Genomic DNA, 25,171 nt, shown 5'->3' on the forward strand with positions numbered 1-25,171 from the left:
AGCTCACACTGCCATCCAGCTTAGTGCCACATTCAGTACATTGTGACTGTGCCAGCTCTTTACCAGAGCTATCTAAAATTAATCATACTGCACTGTGATCATAGACCTGTGCCTCCCTCTGCTTCAAATAATTATCCAACTTTCCCTGAAAAGAAATAGGGCTAGAAATTGCCTAGCGCCCCATTTGGGGCAGTAACTTTTCAGGGAGCACAAAAGTATCGCTAGGCGAAAAATAACTTTTACTCCCAGGACCTTCCGCTATAGCGTTTCAAGAGGGAAATGGAGCGCTAAATCAAGTGCTATTACTTCTCTTAGAGGGCAAAAGTGAGTGAGAGGGGCGGTAGCAGTAGACGCTGAACAATGTTCCCTGTAGCGCTGCCGTCTTGAGACTCCTACCCTCGCTTAAAAGGGAAGGGCCAATGTTGGTGTGATTCAATCTTCATCCTATCTCTGTGGGACCACGGGATCTGCACTACATGTATAACAGCCCCAAGCACCATGAGAGTGCAGGGCTGAGGAATCGCGAACTTAAAACAAATCAGGAGGCACTAGACTGGGGAGATAAATACATTTTGCCCTACCTAACCACCACTGCCTTTAAATATCGGTCCCCAAATGGCCAGGCTAGGTGACAACGCCTTCTCCAGCTGCCATGGTTGATGCCTGACGATGCTGCAGGGTGTGGAAGAAAATAACAAATCTGGGGCGCTGCGCACCAGATGTTGTCACGATTTACGGGGTGTAAGAGAGCAAGGCGGTAGCATTAGCGCAAAACTGCCAGGGAAGTTCTCGATGTCGATGAATTCGCTGCGCCCAGTAGGTAGCCTCTTACCACCCCATTACTGCCCGCCGCAGGCGCCAACGGTGGGGGGGGGTTGCAAACCAGGCCAATTTCTTCCCGATAATATTCTCTGGGGGGGGGAATTGCCCCATCTTTAAGGCCCGTTACCCGGTAAGGCATTTCTGACCGAGGGCAGGCAGATGGTCCGACCCATGCAGAATTGCCCCCAGGACGGGCACTGACCCATTGTCAGGCATGCGCCAACCCCTTACCGGGCACGGCGGCCCCTTCCCGCCCCACAAGGGAGCGCAGCCGCTGCCGGTCGGTGCCACTGACAGCTTCGTGCGGTGGGAAGCTACCAGTGGCTGGGCGGCACGTGTGCCCTTAAAAGGGGAGGACGTACTCGAGCGGCCTCCGTTTTATTTTATTTTAATTGTCGACCGACTCTAGTCGTTTCAACAATGGCGGCCATTGGTTTCGGGCCGCTGGCCCGGCCAAAGCCTTCCTTGGTGGCCCAGTGGGCATCAAGAATGCCTCGCGGCATCCCTCCCCTTTAAGTGAAGAGGAGGGATCTTGCTATGTGTCAGAGGCGGAGGGCAATTTCGGCCCCTCTGTCTCAACTCCTCTCTGTGGCAAAGTACTCCATGCTCCAACAACTCTGTATAAGGAAATTTCTCCTACCGATGACTTGCATTTATATATTGCCTTTAACATAGATGACCAAAGGTGTTTTACAGAAAGAGAAATAAAAAAAGTAGTATAAGTAAATGAAAGGAGAGCCTGGGGGGCTGTAACTGAAAGCTTAGTCAAAAAGATGGATTTACAGAAGTTTAAAAAAAAAGAGAGATGGAAGCACAGAGGGGTTCCAGAGAGAAGGTTGAGGTTATTGAAGGTTCTGCCACCAATGTGGAGCAAGGAGGAGGGTGGGAATCCACAAATGGTCAGAATTGGAGGACTGAAGGATGAGGAGAGAGAGATATGGCTGGAGGAAGTTGCAGAGATAGAGTGGAGCAAGGCTATGGAGGGATTAGAAGCCATTGCTGGAGATAGGCAGGCTGCATTTGGACAAGTAGGAGTTACACCATGCAATGGCAGTTCCACAAAGGTGGACAGTGGAGGAGAGGCAATGAAAGAGGATTGTGTCTAATGTAGTGGAGAAGTCAAGAATGACGACAACAAATTGTATTTATATATCGCCTTTAACGTAGTGAAACGTCCCAAGGAGCTTCACAGAAGTATTAGGAGATAAAAAGGAAAAGACAAGGAAGGATAACCTGCCATGGTACAGTCATAAAGGATGTCACTCAAGGCTTTGGCTAGGGTAGACTTGGTGCTATAAGCAGGCGTGAAGCTTGCCTGGAGGAATTCCAACAGTGAGTTTTGAGACAGTCAGGCTCAAAGTTAGGAGGTGACAATCTTCGAGGAAATGGAGGTGAGAAAGGAGATGGTAGCTGAAGAGGACAGAGGGAGATGTTGATGACAAAGGTTTTGAAAGGGAGAGTGATGCTGCCTGAAGAAGGGGGGGGGTGGAAGTCAGATGCACAGGAAGGGGGAGAGCAAGGGATAGTAGCAGGAGATACAGCAGCACAGAATGTCTCAATCTTGGAGTTCTTCACACCTCATTTTCCAGGTGAGAGCAGGGGAAATGTTTGAGGAGGCAGTTAGCCCCGAGAATGCGAGCCCCAAGAATGTGAGGCCCGAGTCGTCCTTGACTTGGTTTTCAGGATTATCTTGGAATAGAAAGTGGTTTTGACTGAGGAAAGCAATGCATGATAATGAATAATAAGACCGACTAGGCACTCAACCACTCAGCGAGGATTTTAAATTGTATGACTGGCTCATCACTAACTCCCCAAACAGAGGAAATAATCTTTGCTTATTTACCCCATTAAAATTCTACATAGCTTTCATGTCCTTTCTCCAATGTGGTATCTGAAACTGCACACAGTATTCTGGATGTGGTCTAACCATTGCCATGCACAAACTTACTACTCCTCTGCTCTTGAGCTCTGTGTCCTTATTTATAAACCATCCTAGAAAGTTTTGTCTCAACTTTTCAAAATGCTAATTGCAACAATCATTCTTTTTCCATCTTATATTTTCAGACTGTACTCAGAATAACGTTCTTCATCAAAGTAAACAGAAAAATAAGCACTGTAGGACAACAGTCAAATCTGAACACCAAGCACTTTGCAGTCTGGGGAAAGTGACTCCCAGGTGCCAACCCGAAGGCTTTTAATGGAGTTATACCGGCTACATCTACAGCATTATATGAAAATCCAAAGAGAGGTTGGCACTGTACATATTATAATAAACTTGAATTATTGGTCTTGTGTAAGATTTCTTTGCAACGTACACAACTCTAGCATATCCATTTCTTCTGATACACAGGGAATTCTGGCATGCCAGAAACAGATACAAATGCCAGAATTAAAATCTGGCAATTCAAATGTCACTGTGTAATACTAAACAGAATAGGTAAAGTAGTCGATAACACCAAGATATCAGAAACATAAATCAGTGCTTTGCACCCTATGAAATGGAAATTTGAGAAATAAAATCATCATAAGAACATAAGAAATAGGAACAGGAGTAGGCCATACGGCCTCTCGAGCCTGCTCCGCCATTCAATAAGATCATGGCTGATCACGGACTCAGCTCTATAATGCCTTATCCCGTTATCGTTTAAGAAACTGTCTATTTCTGACTTAAATTTATTCAATGTCCCAACTTCCACAGTTCTGAGGCAGCGAATTCCACAGATTCACAACCCTCAGAAGAAATTTCTCCTCATCTCTGTTTTAAATTGGCAGCCCCTCAGTCTAAGATCATGCCCTGTAATTCTAGTCTCCCCCATCAGTGGAAACATCCTCTCTGCATCCACCTTGTCAAGCCCCCTCATAATCTTATACGTTTCGATAAGATCACCTCTCATTCTTCTGAATTCCAATGAATAGAGGCCCAACCTACTCAACCTTTCCTCATAAGTCAACTCGTGTTATGCTCCTCCTGTGCTATGTGGGAAGTCAGGGACGCTGGCGACTACGTGTGGGGAAAGTGTATCCACCTACAGCACCTGACAGACCACATTGCGGCACTGGAGCTGCGGGTGGATTTACTCTGGAGCATCCACGATGCTGAGGATGTTGTGAATAGCAGGTTTAGTGAGTTGGCCACAGGTAAAGGGTACACAGCCAGATAGGGGATAGGTAACCAACAAGAGGAGCAGTGGAAGGAAGGTAGTGCAGGGGTCCCCTCCTTGCCAAATAGATACACTGCTTTGGGTACTGTTGAAGGGGATGACTCATCAGGGGAGGGCAGCAGCAGCCAAGTCCATGGCACCATGGGTGGCTCTGCTGCACAGAAGGGCAGGAAAGAGTGGGAGAGCTACAGAGGTAGGGGGTTCTATTGCAAGGGGAATAGACAGACATTTCTGCGGCCACAATCGAGACTCCAGGATGGTATGTTGCCTCCCTGGTGCAAAGGTCAAGAATGTCTCGGAGCGGGTGCAGGATATTTTGAAGGGGGAAGAGTGAACAGCCAGTTGTCGTGGTGCATAAAGGTAAAAAAAAGGATAAGGTCCTACAAGCTGAATTTAGGGAGCTAGGAGTTAAATTAAAAAGTAGGACTTCAAAAAGGTAGTAATCTCAAGATTGCTACCAGTGCCACGTGCTAGTCACAGTAGGAATCGCAGGATAGCTCAGATGAATACGTGGCTTGAGGAGCGGTGCAGAAGGGAGGGATTCAAATTCCTGGGACATTGGAACCGATCCTGGGGGAGGTGAGACCAGTACAAACCAGACGGCCTGCATCTGGGCAGGACCGGAACCAATGCACTAGGGGGAGTGTTTGCTTGTGCTGTTGGGGAGGAGTTAAACTAATATGGCAGAGGGGTGGGAACCTATGCAGGGAGACAGAGGGAAGTAGAATGGGGGCAGAAGCAAAAGGTAGAAAGAAGTAAAAGTAAAAGTGGAGGGCACAGAAACCCAAGGTAAATATCAAAAAGGACCACATTGCAGCAAAATTCTAAAAGGGCAAAGTGTGTTAAAAAAAGACAAGCCTGAAGGCTCTGTGCAGGCTCCAGGGTGACCAAGGCCGGGAACTCAACATCCAGGCAGGATGGACAGAAAGGAAAAAGAGGTGGGGTAGCGTTGCTGGTTAAAAAGAGGAAATTAACACAATAGTAAGGAAGGACATTAGCTTGGATGACCTGTACGGGTGGAGCTGCAGAATACCAAAGGGCAGAAAACGCTAGTGGGAGTTGTATACAGACCACCAAACCGTAGTAGAGAGGTTGGGGACAGCATCAAACAAGAAATTAGGGATGCGTGCAATAAAAGTACAGCAGTTATCATGGCCGAATTTAATCGACATATAGATTGGGCTAACCAAATTGGTAGCAATACGATGGAAGAGAATTTCCTGGAGTGTATAAGGGATGGTTTTCTGGACCAATATGTCGAGGAACCAACTGGAGGGCTGGCCATCCTAGACTGGGTGATGTGTAATGAGAAAGGACGAATTAGCAATCTTGTTGTGAGAGGCCCCTTGGGGAAGTGTGACCATAATATGGTAGAATTCTTTATTAAGATGAAGAGTGACACAGTTAATTCAGAGACTAGGATCCTGAACTTAAGGAAAGGTAACTTCGATGGAATGAGGCATGAATTGGCTAGAATAGACTGGCAAATGATACTTAGAGGGTTGATGGTGGATAGGCAATGGCAAACATTTAAAGATCACATGGATGAACTTCAACAGCTGTACATCCCTGTCTGGAGTAAAAATAAAACAGGGAAGGTGGCTCAACCGTGGCTAACAAGGGAAACCAAGGATAGTGTCAAATCCAAGGAAGAGGCATATAAATTGGCCAGACAAAACAGCAAACCTGAGGACTGGAAACAATTTAGAATTCAGCAGAGGAGGACAAAGGGTTTAATTAGCAGGGGGGAAATAGAGTATGAGAGGAAGCTTGCCGGGAACATAAAAACTGACTGCAAAAGTTTCTATAGATATGTGAAGAAAAAAAGATTAGTGAAGACAAACGTAGGTCCAGTGCAGTCCGATTCAGGTGAATTTATAATGGGGAACAAAGAAATGGCAGACCAGTTGAACAAATACTTTGAAGGAAGACACAAATAACCTTCCGGAAGTACTGGGGACCAAGGGTCTAGAGAGGAGGAGGAACTGAAGGATATCATTATTAGGCGGGAAATTGTGTTAGGGAAATTGATGGGATTGAAGGCCAATAAATCCCTGGGGCCTGCATCCCAGAGTACTTAAGGAAGTGGCCTAGAAATAGTGGATACATTGGTGATTATTTTCTAACAGTATCGACTCTGGATCAGTTCCTATGGACTGGAGGGTAGCTAATGTAACACCACTTTTTTTTTTTTTAAAAAGGAGGGAGTGAAAACGGGTAATTATAGACCGGTTAGCCTGACATCAGTAGTAGGGAAAATATTGGAATCAATTATTAAAGATAAAATAACAGCGCATTTGGAAAGCAGCGAGAGGATCGGTCCAAGTCAACAAAGACTTATGAAAGGGAAATCATGCTTGATAAATCTTCTGGAATTTTTTGAGGATATAATTAGTAGAGTGGACAAGGGAGAACCAGTGGATGTGGTGTATTTGGACTTTCAAAAGGCTTTTGACAAGGTCCCACATAAGAGATTGGTGTGCAAAATTAAAGCACATGGTATTGAGGGTAATGTACTGACGTGGATAGAGAACTGGTTGGCAGACAGGAAGCAGAGAATCGGGATAAACGGATCCTTTTCAGAATGGCAGGCAGTGACTAGTGAGGTGTCGCAGGACTCAGTGCTGGGATCCCAGCTATTTACATATACATTAATGATTTGGATGAAGGAATTCAGTGTAATATCTCCAAGTTTGCAGATGACACTAAACTAGGTGGCGGTGTGAGCTGTGAGGAGGACACTAAGAGGCTGCAGAGTGACTTGGACAGGTTAGGTGAGTGGGCAAATGTATGGCAGATGCAATATAAATGTGAGGTTATCCATTTTGGGGGCAAAAACACAAAGACACAATATTATCTGAATGGTGGCAGATTAGGAAAAGGGGACGTGCAACGAGACCTGGGTGTCATGGTACATCAATCATTGAAAGCTGGCATGCAGGTACAGCAGGCGGTGAAGGCGGCAAATGGTATGTTGGCCTTCATAGCTAGGGGATTTGAGTATAAGAGCAGGGAGGTCTTACTGCAGTTGTGCAGGTCCTTGGCAAGGCCTCACCTGGAATATTGTGTTCAGTTTTGATCTCCTAATCTGAGGAAGGACATTCTTGCTATTGAGGGAGTGCAGCGAAGGTTCACCAGACTGATTCCCAGGATGGCAGGACTGACATACGAGGAGAGACTGGATCGACTGGGCCTGTATTCACTGGAGTTCAGAAGGATGAGTGGGGATCTCATAGAAACATATAAAATTCTGACGGGACTGGACAGGTTAGATGCAGGAAGAATGTTCCCGATGTTGGGGAAGTCCAGAGCCAGGGGACACAGTCTAAGGATAAAGGGTAAGCCATTTAGGACTGATGAGGAGAAACTTCTTCACTCAGAGTTGTTAACCTGTGGAATTCCCTACCGCAGAGAGTTGTTGATGCCAGTTCATTGGATATATTCAAGAGGGAGTTAGATATGGCCCTTATGGCTAAAGGGATCAAGGGGTATGGAGAGAAAGCAGGAAAGGGGTACGGAGGTGAATGATCAGCCATGATCTTATTGAATGGTGGTGCAGGCTCGAAGGGTTGAATGGCCTACTCTTGCTCCTATTTTCTATGTTTCTAACTCCCTCATCTCCGGAATCAACCTAGTGAACCTTCTCGGAACTGCCACCAAAGCAAGTATATCCTTGGAATATAAATATGGAAATCAAAACTGCACGCTGTATTCCAGGTGTGGCCTCACCAATACCCTGTTTTGCTGCAGCAAGACTTCCCTGCTTTTATACTCCGTCCCCTTTGCAATAAAGGCCAAAATACCATTGGTCTTCCTGATCACTAGCTGTACCTGCATACTATCCTTGTGTGTTTCATGCATTCAAGTACCCAAAGGTCCCGCTGTACTGTGGCACTTTGCAATCTTTCTCCATTTAAATCAACTTGCTCTTTGAATTTTTCTGCCAAAGTGCATGACTTCACACTTTCCAACATTATACTTCATCTGCCAAATTTTTGCCCACTCACTTAGCCTGTCTATGTCCTTTTGCAGATTTTGTGTGTCCTCCTCACACATTGCTTTTCCTCCCATCTTTGTATCGTCAGCAAACTTGGCTACGTTACACTCAGTCCCTTCTTCCAAGTCGTTAATGTAGGTTGTAAATAGTTGGGGTCCCAGCACTGATCCCTGCGGCACCCCACTAGTTACTGGTTGCCAACCAGAGAATGAACCATTTATCACGACTCTCCGTTCTCTGTTAGTTAGCCAATGCTCTATCCATGCTAATCTATTACCCCCAACCCCATGAACTTTTATCCTGTGCAGTAACCTTTTATGTGGCACCTTGTCAAATGCCTTCTGGAAGTCCAAATACACCACATCCACTGTTTCCCCTGTTCGTTCCATCCTCAAAGAACTCCAGCAAATTTGTCAAACATGACTTCCCCTTCATAAATCCATGCTGACTCTACCTGACCGAATTTTGCTTATCCAAATGTCCTGCTACTGCTTCTTTAATAATGGACTCCACCATTTTCCCAACCACAGATGTTCGGCTAACTCGTCTATCATTTCCTGCTTTTTGTCTGCCTCCTTTTTTAAATAGGGGCGTTACATTTGCAGTTTTCCACTCTGCTGGGACCTCCCCAGAATCCAGGGATTTTTGGTAAATTACAACCAATGCATCCACAATCCCTGCCTCTACTTCTCTCAAGACCCTAGGATGCAAGCCATCAGGTCCAGGGGATTTATCTGCCTTTAGTCCCATTATCTTACTGAGTACCACCTCCTTAGGTGATTGTGATTGTGTTAAGTTCCTCCCCCCACCTTGACTATCCACTGTCAAAATATTGTTAGTGTCCTCTACCGTAAAGACTGATACAAAATATTTGTTCAGAGTTTCTGCCATCTCCATGCTCCCCATTACTAGTTCCCCAGTCTCGTCTTCTAAGGGACCAACATTTACTTTAGCCATTCTTGTCCTTTTTATATACCTATAGAAATTCTTGCTATCTGTTTTTATATTTTGTGCTAGTTTACTTTCATAGGCTATCTTCCCTTTCTTAAATCATTTTTTAAGTCGTTCTCTGCGGGCTTTTAAAAGCTTCCCAGTCTTCTGTCCTCCCACTAGTTTTGGCCATTTTGTATGCCCTTGTTTTTAAATTGATACCGTCCTTTATTTCTTTAGTTAGCCACGGATGGCTATCTTTTCTCTTACACCCTTTCCTCCTCACTGGATTATATTTTTCTTGAGTTGTGAAATATCTCCTTAAATGTATACCACTGTTCATCAACTGTCCTACCCTTTAATCTATTTTCCCAGTCCACTTTACCAAACTCTGCCCTCATACCTTCATAGTCTCCTTTATTTAAGCTAACTGATGAGTAGATAGGATCCATAGCCAGAGTGGGCTTAGTACTTCACATTTTAATGTGCATAATAAATTTATTTTCAATATTAGTATGTCAATTATATATATATAAATATATATGTGACCATGGGCCAGATGTTGCCGTGCAGATGATGGTGTACGCACAAGGCCTCGCAAGTTCCGGGTTTCTGCAAAAGCTGCGCATACATGAAAACCTGGAAATTGCGATCAGTCAAGGTTGACAGATCTACACTGCCCACCAAAATGCTCATGAAACTGTTAAATCTAGTAAAAGCAGGTGTAGGGCCATCTTTCACCAGTGTAAAGTTTAGTATTAACCTTAAATGAAACATTTTAAAATAAAAAAACATGCACACTTAAAACTAGTGCATGCAGATTTTGGCCCAGATTAAAATGGTTAAAATTATTTTTCAAAAAATTAAATTTTTATTGTATATACTTTATTGAAGGGACTTTTAATTAAAGTTGAAAATGGGAACATTTATTTTTATTCCAATTGCATAAATTATTTAACGATTCCGTTCGTAGACTGAATCTCCATAAGCATATTAGGAATCCTCCTTTCTGATTGGAGGACCTGACGCACATGATCCCAGGGACGCTTCTGAACTGCCCGCATGCGTGACATGCTGTCAAGACTGAGAGTCTTTATGCAGGCCCAGGACCCGAAGTCTGAAGGCAAGTGCGGATATTTTTAGCGGGTCGGAGGGCTGCTCAAGGAGGTACACTTCTGACTGCAAATTCTGGGTCTATATAGCTCGCTGCAGTGATCATTGCAACTTACTTCTAAGTGAGCCTTAAATGATCAGTAAATAGAAACAAAAAAGTTAGATTATATAATACTTGAGAAAGTATGCTCTAGAATGAGCAAAGAACAAACATAAGAACATAAGAATTAGGAACAGGAGTAGGCCATCTAGCCCCTCGAGCCTGCTCCGCCATTCAACAAGATCATGGGTGATCTGGCAGTGGACTCAGCTCCATTTACCGGCCCGCTCCCCATAACCCTTAATTCCCTTATTGGTTAAAAATCTATCTATCTATCTATCTATCTGTGATTTGAATACATTCAATGAGCTAGCCTCAACTGCTTCCTTGGGCAGAGAATTCCACAGATTCACAACCCTCTGGGAGAAGAAATTCCTTCTCAACTCGGTTTTAAATTGGCTCCCCCGTATTTTGAGGCTGTGCCCCGTAGTTCGAATCTCCCCGACCAGAGGAAACAACCTCTCTGCCTCTATCTTGTCTATCCCTTTCATTATTTTAAATGTTTCTTAAAGATCACCCCTCATCCTTCTGAACTCCAACGAGTAAAGACCCAGTCTACTCAATCTATCATCATAAGGTAACCCCCTCATCTCTGGAATCAGCCAAGTGAATCGCCTCTGTACCCCCTCCAAAGCCAGTATATCCTTCCTTAAGTAAGGTGACCAAAACTGCACGCAGTACTCCAGGTGCGGCCTCAACAATACCCTATACAGTTACAGCAGGACCTCCCTGCTTTTGTACTCCATCCCTCTCGCAATGAAGGCCAACATTCTATTCGCCTTCCTGATTACCTGCTGCACCGGCAAAGTAACTTTTTGGGTTTCATGCACAAGGACCCCCAGGTCCCTCTGCACCGCAGCATGTTGTAATTTCTCCCCATTCAAATCTTTTACTGTTTCTCCCCCCCCACCAAGGTGGATGACCTCACACTTTCCAACATTGTATTCCATCTGCCAAACCTTAGCCCATTCGCTTAACCTATCCAAATCTCTTTGCAGCCTGTGTCCTCTAACAACCCGCTTTCCCACTAATTTTTGTGTCATCTGCAAATTTTGTTACACTACACTCTGTCCCCTCTTCCAGGACATCTATGTATATTGTAAACAGTTGTGGTCCCAGCACCGATCCCTGTGGCACACCACTAACCACCGATTTCCAACCCAAAAAGGACCCATTTATCCCGACTCTCTGCTTTCTGTTAGCCAGCCAATTCTCTATCCATGCCAATACATTTCCTCTGACTCCGCGTACCTTTATCTTCTGCAGTAACCTTTTGTGTGGCACCTTATCGAATGCCTTTTGGAAATCTAAATATACCACATCCATCGGTACACCTCTATCCACCATGCTCGTTATATCCTAAAAAAATTCCAGTAAATTAGTTACACATGATTTCCCCTTCATGAATCCATGTTGCGTCTGCTTGATTGCACTATTCCTATCTAGATGTCCTGCTATTTCTTCCTTAATGATAGCTTCAAGCATTTTCCCCACTACAGATGTTAAACTAACTGGCCTATAGTTACTGCCTTTTGTCTGCCCCCTTTTTTAAACAGAGGCATTACATTAGCTGCTTTCCAATCCACTGGTACCTCCCCAGAGTCCAGAGAATTTTGGTAGATTATAACGAATGCATCTGCTATAACTTCCGCCATCTCTTTTAATACCCTGGGATGCATTTCATCAGGACCAGGGGACTTGTCTACGTTGAGTCCCATTAGCCTGTCCAGCACTATCCCCCTAATGATAGTGATTGTCTCAAGGTACTCCCTTCCCACATTCCTGTGACCAATTTTTGGCATGGTTTTTGTGTCTTCCACTGTGAAGACCGAAGCAAAATAATTTTTTACGGTCTCAGCCATTTCCACATTTCCCATTATTAAATCCCCCTTCTCATCTTCTAAGGGACCAACATTTACTTTATTCACTCTTTTCCATTTTATATAATTGGTAAAAGCTTTTACTATCTGTTTTTATGTTTTGCGCAAGTTTACTTTCGTAATCTCTTTTTCCTTTCTTTATTACTTTCTTAGTCATTCTTTGCTGTCGTTTAAAATTTTCCCAATCTTCTAGTTTCCCACTAACCTTGGCCACTTTATTGTTTTTTAAATTTGATACTCTCCTTTATTTCCTTGGTTATCCACGGCTGGTTATCCCTTCTCTTACCGCCCTTCTTTTTCACTGGAATATATTTTTGTTGAGCACTATGAAAGAGCTCCTTAAAAGTCCTCCACTGTTCCTCAATTGTGCCACCGTTTAGTCTGTATTTCCAGTCTACTTTAACCAACTCTGCCCTTATCCCACTGTAGTCCCCTTTTTTTTTTTTAAGCATAGTATGCTCGTTTGAGACACTCCTTCCTCACCCTCAATCTGTATTACAAATTCAACCATACTGTGATCACTCATTCCGAAAGTTAATTCAGTACTTTTTAGAATCACTGGAGGTGTACAACTTAACAGAGTTTACCTTCAGTTAATAAACTTTAAAAGCCAGTTAAGTAGAGGTTTAATTCAATTTACTTCTATAACTACAATTGAGTTGATTTAGAAAATTTTATCTCAAGAATTTGTATTGATCCAGAGGGAAGAAAACAAGAGAAAACTTTTCACCAAAGGTATTGCAACCCAACCTTTTTTGGAATCACATACTACTTCCTTGTACAAAGTGCTCCCCAGCTATGGATCTTGGTAGATCAATACTATTGAGGGGACATCACAAAATTACTCATATTTATATTCAAGTATACTTCATATACTTCGCAGAATATTTACCTAGAAAATCTGCTCCTTCATTTCAATAACCGCCCTTCCATTCTATTTTTACTGGTCTGAAATTATTGAAGGAATTAGCATTGACAAATACCATATTATAGAAATTCAAACTAATGGATTACTGACAGCCTAACAGATTACAAGAAACAAATGCAACCCAATGAGCAACTTCTTCTGTAATAGCATTATTAGCCATAGCCCAATGGATAGCTGGTATCGCAATTCAGCATCATAAAACAATCCAGGTGCTCCAAATTTGTCAATCGGTAATAGAATAAAGATTGGTGCAGTATTTATCTGTGGTATTATCATACTTAGCAAATACTGTATTTTATTTACAAAGGTATCTAATAGTAGAAAACTGGGCAAGAAATTGTAACTTGTAATAAAAGGAAGTGACAGGGGGGTTTCAGTGGAGATTTTGATTCATTTTGCCACAAAGATATCAATACTCCCTCCTTCACCACCCTACAGCAGTCTTTGAGAACCTGGATTTTATCTCGAAACTCACATTGCCTTCTGCAGAGTATTTACATTTTAATGTAGTTCTGTTGCTGGAACTCACTTTATTTGGCTCCTGCCTACTGTGCTTACTGATTGTACTTTCAATGGTTTTTGGTCACAGTTCTCAAGTACGGAAAGCAAGTGTAATAACTGGATGCCAAACAAGAGTGAATCCCAGCAACAGCACAAGTGCAAAAAAAAACTAGGGACAGATTGTGGCGGCTTCTGCAGCCACAGAATCATGGAACACCGGTGCCCCTCTTCATTCTCCATTTTAAATTAACTTTACAGCACAAAAATCGGACTTTCAGCCCAACAGGTCTGTGCCAATGTTAATGCCTCCTCCAATTTACTTCATCTAATCATGTCAGCATATCCTACTAATCCTTTCTCCCTTATGCACTTATCTAGCTTCCTTTAAATGCATCTATGCTATTTGCCTCAACTCCTCAACTACTGACTCGAGCTGTCAAATTGCTAGGAGATGCAGAAGTGGAATTTGAAAGTTAATCTCTGGGCTGAAGTTATTAGCTGCTTGTGACAGATGACCTCAATTATGCAGCAATACGTGATTTGAGTAGTTAAGCACGATCTCAGTCAGCACTAGAAATACTGTGCTCTTGGTACAGCATTGCAGTTCTACTTCCACTCCTCTGTCCTCCTCCCTTTGGGCAGGAACTGCTTAGTTCTGATACCATCTTGTCTCTTGTTTAGGTGTTAGCCATGGCTCTCTTGCCTCTTAGTCAGAAGGTTTGTGGGTTAATTTGTATTAAAAAAAAAGAGCTGCTTCTACTGGCTCCCTTCCTACTATTCTGCCCAGTTTAGATTTCAGGGTGGATTCAGCAACGATGACAAATACACAAGTGCAAAACATATGCTCCAAGTAATGAATACAACTTTAACAGAACTGCAGAGGTTCAAGCCTCATGCAGCTAAGTCCACATTTGCGACTGTCATTCTGGCCAGGATCTTCCCCAATATCTGTACAGACTTTCCCTGATGTCAGAGGGAAGTCGGTACGGACTAACAAATTGGCCTGTATAGGTGAACCTGCCCGACTGAAAAATAGTGGGATAATACCCATCAAGGAAAGTATTAAATTTTTTGGTCTTTCTATTCTACATTATTTCAGCTCTCAAATCTTACACAGTCCCAAGACCAGACTTCAAACTCTGAAAGGGGCATCAAATCACAGAATACCTTGTTTTCCAGCAAATTTTCACAATGAAGTGAATAATACAACAGTGATCTAATTATTGCATATTTTTAAAGTAGAAAGTCTTGTCTAAATCAAAAGTAAACAAAATAGGTAGTCACAATTTAACTCATCTTTTATAGATGATTTTTATAAATGTAGTCCCTTTCAAAATTACAATCTTTTCTGCCTAATGGCAATTCCCTGTATACTTTATATTTTCCTGTGAATTTTCTAATCGGTTTAACCATCTTCTGATTATTCAGTTTAGTGATTTAATCCAGCCACTTAAATACACTTTCACTGGTTGTTGTGGCTTGTTTGGAATTTTAATAATTACTGTTGGATTTAAAACTTAGCTTGGTTCTACCCCTCAAGCCTACAGTTTGAAAGCTAGTTTGAACTGATCTTGCAATACATGCTTCAAAATAAGCTTGTTACAGCTGGAGATGCTACTACCCCACAGACTAACCCCCATCATCGAGCCAACCATTCCTAAGGTGCAAGCAGGCTACCGTAGCAGCCATAACTGCAGCAGCCAAGTGGTAGCTTTAACAACGCACATCGAATCAGACTTCCAGCTGAAGACTGCTGTAGCACGTGGACGTGTCAGCGGTGTATGACACAGTATGGAAGCATGGACTGCTTTTCAAGCTCACCACCATTTTATCCTGCAGAACAAGAATCCATCTTCTCAACTCCATGCTTAGCAACCAACGCTTCCATGTGTACCCTGGCACCCAGAAGAGCAGATATAGGACACTGAACAATGGACTCCCCCAGGGCTCTGTTCTGGCACCCATGTTATTCAACGTTTGCACCAGTGACCTGCTCGAAACAGAGTCCCACAAGTTTGTATATGCTGATGACATTGCTTTGGTCATGCAAAACATGAATCTGTCATCACTAAAGAGATCCTGACCAGTGATTTACAGGGGATGGAGGCCTACTTCCGCCGATGGCGACTTCGGCCAAACCCGCAAAAGTCTGTCACCTCGACATTCCACCACAACACCTATTAAGCAAACCAAGCTTTGAAAGTCTCCTTTTTCGGGGCAGAGGTAAACCATGCCAAAAAGCCCTCCTATTTAAGAGTCACATATACAACATCTCCAGAACCTTGGTAAGAAACTAAAGAGTAGGGTCAACTTGATCCAGAAAGTCGCCAGATCCACATGAGGAGCAGACGGTCAAACCCTCCGTACAGCAACATTTGCCCTGATGTACTCTACAGCGGAGTACTGCTCTGCGGCATGGCTATCAAGTCTGCATGTCAAATCTGTTGATGTCCAACTGAATCCTACTGAGAAAATTATCACTGGTATGCTTTTATCGACACCATCACCTTGGCTACCCATGTTTGCAAACATTGTACAGGTTGATCGTCCAAAATCCGGAGTTACGGAATCTGGACTGATTGGTGGCAGGGTCGTCCGGAATCCGTAAAATGTTGTGGAATCCGGACCCGCCGACCACGAGGTCCCGCCGCAGCCCGACCTCGGGCCTCCCAGTCACTCATCATGCCGCTGCCCAACCTTGGGCCTCGCTTCACCGCCGCCCAATCTTGGGCCTCGCCTCACCGCCCCTCACTTTGGTGGGTGGGGTGCTTGGTTTGTCGTACGCTCCTTCCGCTGTTTGGACTGGACTTCATCCTCCACGTGCTCCCGATGAAGAGACTAAAAGTGTTTGGCGCCTTCCCGAATATTACTTCTCCACTTTGAGCAATCTCGGGCCAGGGATTCCCAACAGTCAGTGGGGATGTTATATTTTTTCAAGGAGGCTTTGAGGGAATATTTGAAGCATTTCCTCTGCCCTCCTGGGGCTCGCTTGCCGTGACGGAGCTCGGAGTGCTGTTTCGGGAGTCTTGTATCGGGCATGCGGACTAGGTGGCCCACCCATCGGAGCCAATTGAGTGTGGACAATGCTTCGATGCTGGGAATGTTGGCCTGAGAGTGAACGCTGACATTGGTACACCTATCCTGCCAATGGATTCGCAGAATTTTGCAGAGGCAGCATTGGTAGTATTTCTCCAATGGTTTGAGGTGCCTACTGTACATTACCCTCTTTTATGCTTCAGAGACATGGACAGGAATCACTACTGCTCTGTAGACCATGAGCTTGGTGCCGGGTTTAAGATCATCATCTTCAAACACTCTTTTCCGCAGGCGACCGAAAGCTGCATTGGCACATTGCAGGCAGTGTTGGACTTCATCATCAATGTCTGCCCTCACTGAGAGGAGGCTCCCAAGGTATGAAAAGTGGTCCATGATGTCCAAGGTCTTATCGTGGATCTTGATGTTAATGGTTAGTTGTTTTATTATTTGTTTTATTGTCCATCACCACTCACATCTGGATGTGACAGGACATACCCAGGGATGGTGATGGAAGAATCTGGCACGTTAGCTGATAAATACAATTCTGGGAGTATGACTATATCAGGCTGATGCTTGGCTAGTCTGTGGGACTAGTTTTCCCAACTTTGGCACAAGTCTCCAGATGTTAGTGAAGAGGACTTTGCAGGGTCAACTGGGCTGGGTGTATCTTTGATGTCTCCGAATCCGAAGCCTAATTTGAATCGAAGTAGTCCATCCGGTTTTATTATTCTTATCCTTAATTGTAGCGGTTTGATACAACTAAGTGACTTGTTATGCCATTTCAGAGGGAAATTAAGAGTCAACCACGTTGATGTGGGTCTGGAGTCACATAGACCAGACCAGGTAAGGACAGCAGATTTCCTTCCCTAAAAAGGACATTAGTGAATCAGTTGGGTTTTTACAACATCCGATAGCTTCAAGGTCACCATTATCAGCTTTCTACAATTGTTTTTTGGTTTTAAAAAAAGTTCAAATTCACACACTGCCATTGTGGGATTTGAATTTATGTCTCCAGATTTTTAGTCCAGGCCTCTGGATTACTAGTCCAGTCACATAACAATCACTACACTACTGTACCGTTGTGAACTTAAATGTGTGATTTATTTTTATCATCTTACCAGCCAATGGAAACAACTATCACTATTTATCTTTCATTATCTTGAAGATCTCAGAGGTCAACCTTCTCAGCCCCAACTTTTCAAGTCCATCTTCCTAACTCCTCATCTATGTATGCCTGCACATACAGCAACAAAATAGTCCTCACAAAATAATGTAAACTGCTGTATTGCAATACACTAGATAAGCTAAATACTATTTTGTCAAACATAATATGACCATTTAGGAATAATAAATTGTGATGGGAGGGGAAGAAACGAGTGAAAAACTCCCTGCACAGTATCTTAAGGACGCCAACTTTTTACCTTTGGTACAGGAGTTCAAATTCAGGGCAGTCTGAACAATGTAACTTTGTCTTTGACTGATACAATACTGTATCACAAAACTACCAAATCCAGCAATAACTGTCACTAGATTGCAATATCAAAGAAGCAACAAAAATGGCTGATATACAAGATTAAACACTTATACCCTAGGAGATACCTGTTGTGACTTCTACGGTTGGGATTTAGAAACTTTTATTCTCCATATGGCTCATGCTGTAATTACCCTGGAATTGTTAGCCCTCCCATTGATGACTGCAGAAATTATACAGTAAAATGAAATTGTAGTCACATCACAGCTAAGTTCTGGATGTTTACTTGAAAACAAAATGAGAAAAATGTCCATATTCAAATACAAAACATTTTTATTGTGTTACTTTTCTGAGACATCAAAGCACAGGTAAATATAAATCCTCACCTTTTTCGCCAATGCTCTGGATGGTAACTGCAAGATAGAAAAATAAACTGTTGAACCATGCGATACTTGAAACAAAGCTTACACATTAAACAAAGGTCTACTTTCACATTTTGATCAGCAAGTCCAAGCCATGACACCCACATTAATAATAGGTAGTCAAAACACAATATCCCATTTATTTTACAGTTCTGCACCCAATGGCAGCCCTGATTTTATGGGCTATAAAATACACAAAGTGGCACTGCTGCCTCTGAAAGTGCAATAATCTACCCAAAGGCGATCTACCTAAAGGGGCGATTTTCACAAGCGCCTCTTGAAAACAGTCCCACTCGGGAGTCAAAGGTCAGCCATGAATATTTAAGTCATTAAATAGCTCCTCAAACCAAGGAAACAAACTCACAACGTGCAACTTTAAAACAACTGTACATGTACATGATTCTGTATGCACAGTTGCTTCTAGTGGTGTTGCAGTGCTATGGACTGTATTCCCAATGCATACAGGTCGCTTCCAAAGTAATTGGGAGTCGAGCACACTATAGCAGAATTGCTTCTATTTCTATGGATAAAGTTGCCAGGCTTAAAATGACGAGACCTTTTCAAATGGTGAGAATCTCCTTTTGTTTCTTTTCAGCAATTTTATCCTCTCCTCAAGCTGTTAACCCCTGCTCGAGTATGGTTCCACAGGTATGGGTCGCCCTCCAAGCCATCCTTCATGTGCGAGCTTACTTGGTGACTATTAGACATCATAACCAAACCTGGATCTTACCCTCATCAAACATCTACATGTGCACTTTCCAACAGGGGTACTAGATATCAGGAACCCTGATAATTTTCCCATTCTTATGGCTTTATGATCTGATGGCAGTGGAGCTGTTTGGGAAGTTGGAACTCCAATGCTTAGCAAAAACTTTCTCCAACATTATTAAATCAGCTCATAAAAAGCTTTCAGAAAGTGAATCTGAACTGGATTACACACTGAAGTACAAGCTAAACTAAACAGGTTGCATACGGATTTGTCAAGTTTTGATATCCCAATACTTAGACCAGATTTACATATAGTAATACATCTAAACAATAAATGGCATTTAAATATGCAGGAAGATACAACCCATTAGGGAGTGAAAAAAATTTAACTTTATCACTGTACTTTTCTTTCCTGGCACAAGTTGCACATTACACATGTAGCACATAGAACAATAGTAGTTTCCATGTCGTGCCCACTGCTACCAATTAAAGAGGAAGCAGAAAAGAAACAGGCCAAAATTGCAAGCCGGTTATGCAACATTCATTTTCTATATTTGTTGCTTAGTTTGTCAGTTCATTGTTTCCTTTATTTTAAAGCAACTAGTTAGAAAAAGCAATTAAGATCCGGTACCACTCTCTATTTCCTGTGCGGGGAGGAGCAGCGTCAGCGCCAGTCCGGGGTCAGCGGCCTACAAAGGCCCAGCGGCAGTCGGTGAGCGAGCAGTGCGGGGAGGAGGGACAAGAAATCAAAAAGTGATGTCACAGCCAAGCTGGTAAGTGGTTGGCTGATCGGCTGGTGAGTATATCGCTTTGATTTTGTGTTCTAATAGATAAGAGGATAAATTACTAAATAGCTGTTTAGTGTGTGTAGTGGGAGTCAGTGTTTTTGCTGGGTAATTTAAGGGTAACTAGTGGGATGGCAGGGCAGCTCGTTCAAATGGAATGCAACACCTGTGCCATGTGGGAATTCCTGGACGCTTCCTGCAACGGGGATGACCACATGTGCAGGAAGTGTCTGCAGCTCCTCCAACTCGAGCGCCGAGTCTCAGAGCTTGAGCGAGGACTGAAGGCACTGAGGAGCATCCGAGAGAACGAGAGAAATGTGGATAGCTCGTTTCAGGCGTTGGTCACCCCACAGATTAAAAGGGTACAGGAGGATAGGGAATGGGTGACTGTCGCACACAAGAGTATGGCGAGGCAGGTAGTGCAGGAGTCCCCTGAGGCTATCCCGCTCTCCAACCGGTACTCTATTCTGACTACTGGCGAGGGCGGTGATGCCTCTGGGCAGTGCAGCCAGGGCCAAGTCCACAGCACCGTGAGTGGCTCAGCTGCACAGGGGGGGAAGGAAGAAGATGGGAAGGGCTATAGTGATAGGAGATTCAATAGTTAGGGGAGCAGATAGGCGCTTCTGCGGCAGCAAAAGTGACATCAGGATGGTGTGTTGCCTCCCTGGTGCAAGGGTCAATGATGTCACTGAGCGACTGTAGGGCATTCTGGGGAGGGAAGGGGAACAGCCAGTGGTTGTGGTCCACATTGGTACCAACGACATAGGTAGAAAGAGGGGTGAGGTCCTGAAAGCTGAGTTTAGGGAGCTAGGAGTAAGATTGAAAGCCAGGACCTCAAAAGGTGGTAATCTCGGGATTACTGCCTGTGCCACATACTAGTGAGGGTAGAAATAGGAAGGCTAGTCAGATAAATACGTGGCTGGGGCATTGGTGTAGGAGGGAGGACTTTAGTTTGAAGCTATCATTAAGGAAGAAATAGCAGGACATCTAGATAGGAATAGTGCAATCAAGCAGACGCAACATGGATTCATGAAGGGGAAATCATGTTTAACTAATTTACTGGAATTCTTTGAGGATATAACGAGCATGGTGGATAGAGGTGTACCGATGGATGTGGTGTATTTAGATTTCCAAAAGGCATTCGATAAGGTGCCACACAAAAGGTTACTGCAGAAGATAAAGGTACGCGGAGTCAGAGGAAATGCATTAGCATGGATCGAGAATTGGCTGGCTAACAGAAAGCAGAGAGTCGGGATAAATGGGTCACCTTACTTAAGAAAGGATATACTAGCTTTGGAGGGGGGACAGAGACGATTCACTTGGCTGATTCCGGAGATGAGGGGGTTACCTTATGATGATAGATTGAGTAGACTGGGTCTTTACTCGTTGGAGTTCAGAAGGATGAGGAGTGATCTTATAGAAACATTTAAAATAATGAAAGGGATAGACAAGATAGAGGCAGAGAGGTTTTTTTCCCCACTGGTCGGGGAGACTAGAACTAGGGGGCACAGCCTCAAAATACGGGGGAGCCAATTTAAAACTGAGTTGAGAAGGATTTCTTCTCCCAGAGGGTTGTGAATCTGTGGAATTCTCTGCCCAAGGAAGCAGTTGAGGCTAGCTCATTGAATGTATTCAAATCACAGAAACATAGATTTTTAACCAATAAGGGAATTAAGGGTTATGGGGAGCGGGCGGGAAAGTGGAGCTGAGTCCACGGCCAGATCAGCCATGATCTTGTTGAATGGCGGAGCAGGCTCGAGGGGCGAGATGGCCTACTCCTGTTCCTAATTATTATACTCTTGTGTACTTATGTAAAATCAGACCACAGTACAAATGGTATATTTTGGAGGGAAGCCAAACTTTGATTTCTCTCACACCCTCCCCAGCAGAATTTTGAATATGTTCAGAAAATTATTGTAGTAAATGAAGGCCTGATTTTTCTTCAAGTCCTAGTCAATGAAGAAGTATTTCTGGCATGTAATTACACCACAGAATAATATCAATTTAATAAGGATGCAAAAAGCTAAATATTGCAGGTGCTGAAAATTTGAAACAAAAACAGCTGAAATCACAGGTCAGTCAACAATTTTTGGAGAAGACAGTGTATCGATGTATTGGGTATGTACATTTCTTCAAAACTGAATAAAAGACAGAAAAGCCTATTAATACAATCAGAAAAAGAGAACAACCGCAATTTAATGTGTACTTCCTCTAATCTACTAAGAAAAGATGATCAAACTAAAACAAAGAAACTAACACAGAGGGAGCATCAGTAGAATAATGTACCATATAATCTCAGTCAAGTTATAGAAAGTAGTGTTAAGACATTTAAAGAAATAAACAGGTTGTGAATAACTAAGAGCGCGCTCTGGGGTAAATGAGAGAAAATTTATGAAATGGATAACCTCCTTGGGGGAGGGAAGGTAGGGGTAAAATTAAAACAAGTTTAAAAATGTGGATGCAGATAAAGTCTGAAGTCAACGTTCAGACCTGACGGTTGCAGTGTATCTATATTGAGCTCCATTGCAACAGAATACAAGACCAACGACAAAGGTCAGAGAATAGGAGCAGAATTGAAGTGGGGAGCCACAGGTAACTTGGCGTCGCACACGCGGACAGAATGGAGAGGGTTGGAAAAGCAGTTACCTGACCTGGATGTGGTGTCCCCAATCTAGGAGACTGAGCAGCAAATATAATACAATAGTGAGCGGTCCACTGTCAGTGGTGCCATCTTTTAGATGGGAGATTAAATCAAGGCCCACTTTCCTGCTCGAGTGGACATAATAGATCCCATGACACTATTTGAAAAGGAGCAGGGAGTTCTTGATGTCTTAGACAACATTTACCCCTCAACCAATATTATCAAAAGAGATTAAGTGGCCAATTATCTCTTTTGTTGCTTGTGGGACCTTGCTGTGTGCAAATTGACCCCATGTTTGCCTACATAATATCACTTCAAAAATTCACTGATTGAAGTGCACTTTGAGGTCTTCAAGACATGAAGGTGCTATATAAATGCAAGTCTGACCATCTTTTCTTACTAGATTAGAGGAAGTACACATAAATTGCGGTTGTTCAAAGAAATAGTGTTTGTGTTCCTTGACAATTGTGGGAGAACGTGAATGGGCCAGTGATACTTCTGCATTTGCACGAGAAAGGGCTGGGGTAGGACAGCTGGAAGTTAGGCTGATAGAATGGTCTCCCCGGAAAACGGAAAGGGAGGGGAAGAGGAGGGGGAAGGTGGATTCCAAAGTGTGATCATGCCCACCAGATCATATGCGATTTCTGCCACCTACAAAATAATTCCATCACGCTACACATCCTGCCTTCCACTCTGCTTTCAGGTGGACTGCTGATTTGCAATGCTGGATCACTTTTCCACCACCCCAACTTCCAGCTGCTATTTCCCTGGCAACTTTCCATGCAAATGCTGGAGATGTATGGTCTGTGCATTCATCTCCACCCACACGGTTGTCCAGGGTCCGAACATTTCTTCCATATGAAAGCAATTTATGCGTAGTTCCTCTCAACTAGTATACTGTATTCACTGCTCACAGTGCAGTCTCTTACACAATGGGGAGACAAAATGCAGATAAGAGTGACTACTATGCTTGTTATCTCTGTTCTGTCAGCAAGTGTGACATTAAGCTACCGACGGCTCACTAATCATAGAATCATAGAAATTTACAGCACAGAAGGAGGCCATTTCAGCCCATCGGGTCCATGCCGGCCAACAAGAGGCTATCCAGCCTAATCCCACATTCCAGCTCAAGGTCCGTAGCCCTCAGGTTACAGCACTTCCAAGTACTTTTTAAAATGTGGTGAGGGTTTCTGCCTCTACCACCCTTTCAGGCAGTGAGTTCCAGACCCCCACCACCCTCTGCGTGAAGAAATTTCCCCTCAAATCCCCTACCAATTACTTTAAATTTATGTCCCCTGGTTGTTGATCCCTCTGCTAAGGGAAATGGGCCCTTTCTATCACTATATCTAGGCCCCTCATAATTTTATACACCTCAATGGAGGTCTCCCCTCAGCCTTCCTCTGTTCCAAAGAAACAAACCCAGCCTATCCAATCTGTCCTCATAGCTAAGATTCTCCACTCCCGGCAACATCCTCGTAACTCTCCTCTGTACCCTCTCCAGTGCGATCACATCCTTCCTGTAATGCGGTGACCAGAACTACAGCGGTAATCTAGCTGTGGCATAACACCAGTGTTTTATACAGTTCAAGCATAACCCCCCCCCACTCTTGTATTCTATGCTTCAGCTAATAAAGGCACGCATTCCATATGCCTTCTTACCTGGCCTGCTACTTTCAGGGATCTGTGGACATGCACCCCAAGGTCCTGGTGTTCCTCTACACTTCAAATTTAATATGTATTCTCTTTCCTTGTTCGCCCTCTCCAAATGCATTAACTCACACTTCTCCGGATTAAATTCCATTTGCCACTGTTCTGCCCAGTTGATTGATATCTTCCTGCAGTCTATAGCTTTCTTCATTATCATCAACCACACAGCCGATTTTAGTATCATTTGCAAACTCTTTAATCATACCCCCTATATTCAAGTCTAGATCATTGATGTATACCACAAAAAGCAAGGGATCGAGCACCGAGCCTTGCGGAACCCCGCTGGATACAGCCGCCCAGTCACAAAAACACCCATCAACTATTACCCTCTGCGTCCTGCCTTTGAGCCAACTTTGGATCCAACTTGCCACTTTGCCCTGGATCCCACCCCATGGGCTTTTACTTTCGTGACTTGGACAGGTTAGGCGAGTGGGCAAATGCATGGCAGATGCAGAACAATGTGGATAAATGTGAGGTTATCCACTTTGGGGGCAAAAACACAAAGGCAGATTATTACCTGAATGGCGGCAGATTAGTAAAAGGGGAGGTGCAACAAGACCTGGGTGTCATGGTACATCAGTCATTGAAAGTTGGTATGCAGGTACAGCAGGCGGTGAAGGCGGCAAATGGCATGTTGGCCTTCATAGCTAGGGGATTTGAGTATAGGAACAGGGAAGTCTTACTGCAGTTGTACAGGGCCTTGGTGAGGCCTCACCTGGAATAGTGTGTTGAGTTTTGGTTTCCTAATCTGAGGAAGGACGTTCTTGCTATTAGAAACAGATAGAAACATAGAAAATAGGTGCAGGAGTAGGCCATTCGGCCCTTCGAGCCTGCACCGCCATTCAATGAGTTCATGGCTGAACATGCAACTTCAGTACCCCATTCCTGCTTTCTCGCCATACCCTTTGATCCCCCTAGTAGTAAGGACTACATCTAACTCCTTTTTGAATATATTTAGTGAATTGGCCT

At 43.6% G+C, this 25,171-nt stretch overlaps 1 protein-coding gene across 1 annotated transcript in view; it reads right to left on the reverse strand.

The window, feature by feature from the left end:
* Window positions 1-25,171, reverse strand: part of LOC139275146 (palmitoyltransferase ZDHHC20-B-like) — a 143,717-nt gene that overhangs the window by 108,041 nt on the left and 10,505 nt on the right. The window contains exon 2 of the mRNA XM_070892201.1: window positions 18,326-18,352. Within this exon, the coding sequence (XP_070748302.1) occupies window positions 18,326-18,352 (27 nt within the window). The remainder of the gene's footprint in view (window positions 1-18,325; window positions 18,353-25,171) is intronic.

Source organism: Pristiophorus japonicus, chromosome 10 (genome assembly GCF_044704955.1).
Source record: "Pristiophorus japonicus isolate sPriJap1 chromosome 10, sPriJap1.hap1, whole genome shotgun sequence".
In the NCBI taxonomy this organism is placed as follows: Eukaryota; Metazoa; Chordata; class Chondrichthyes; family Pristiophoridae; genus Pristiophorus; species Pristiophorus japonicus.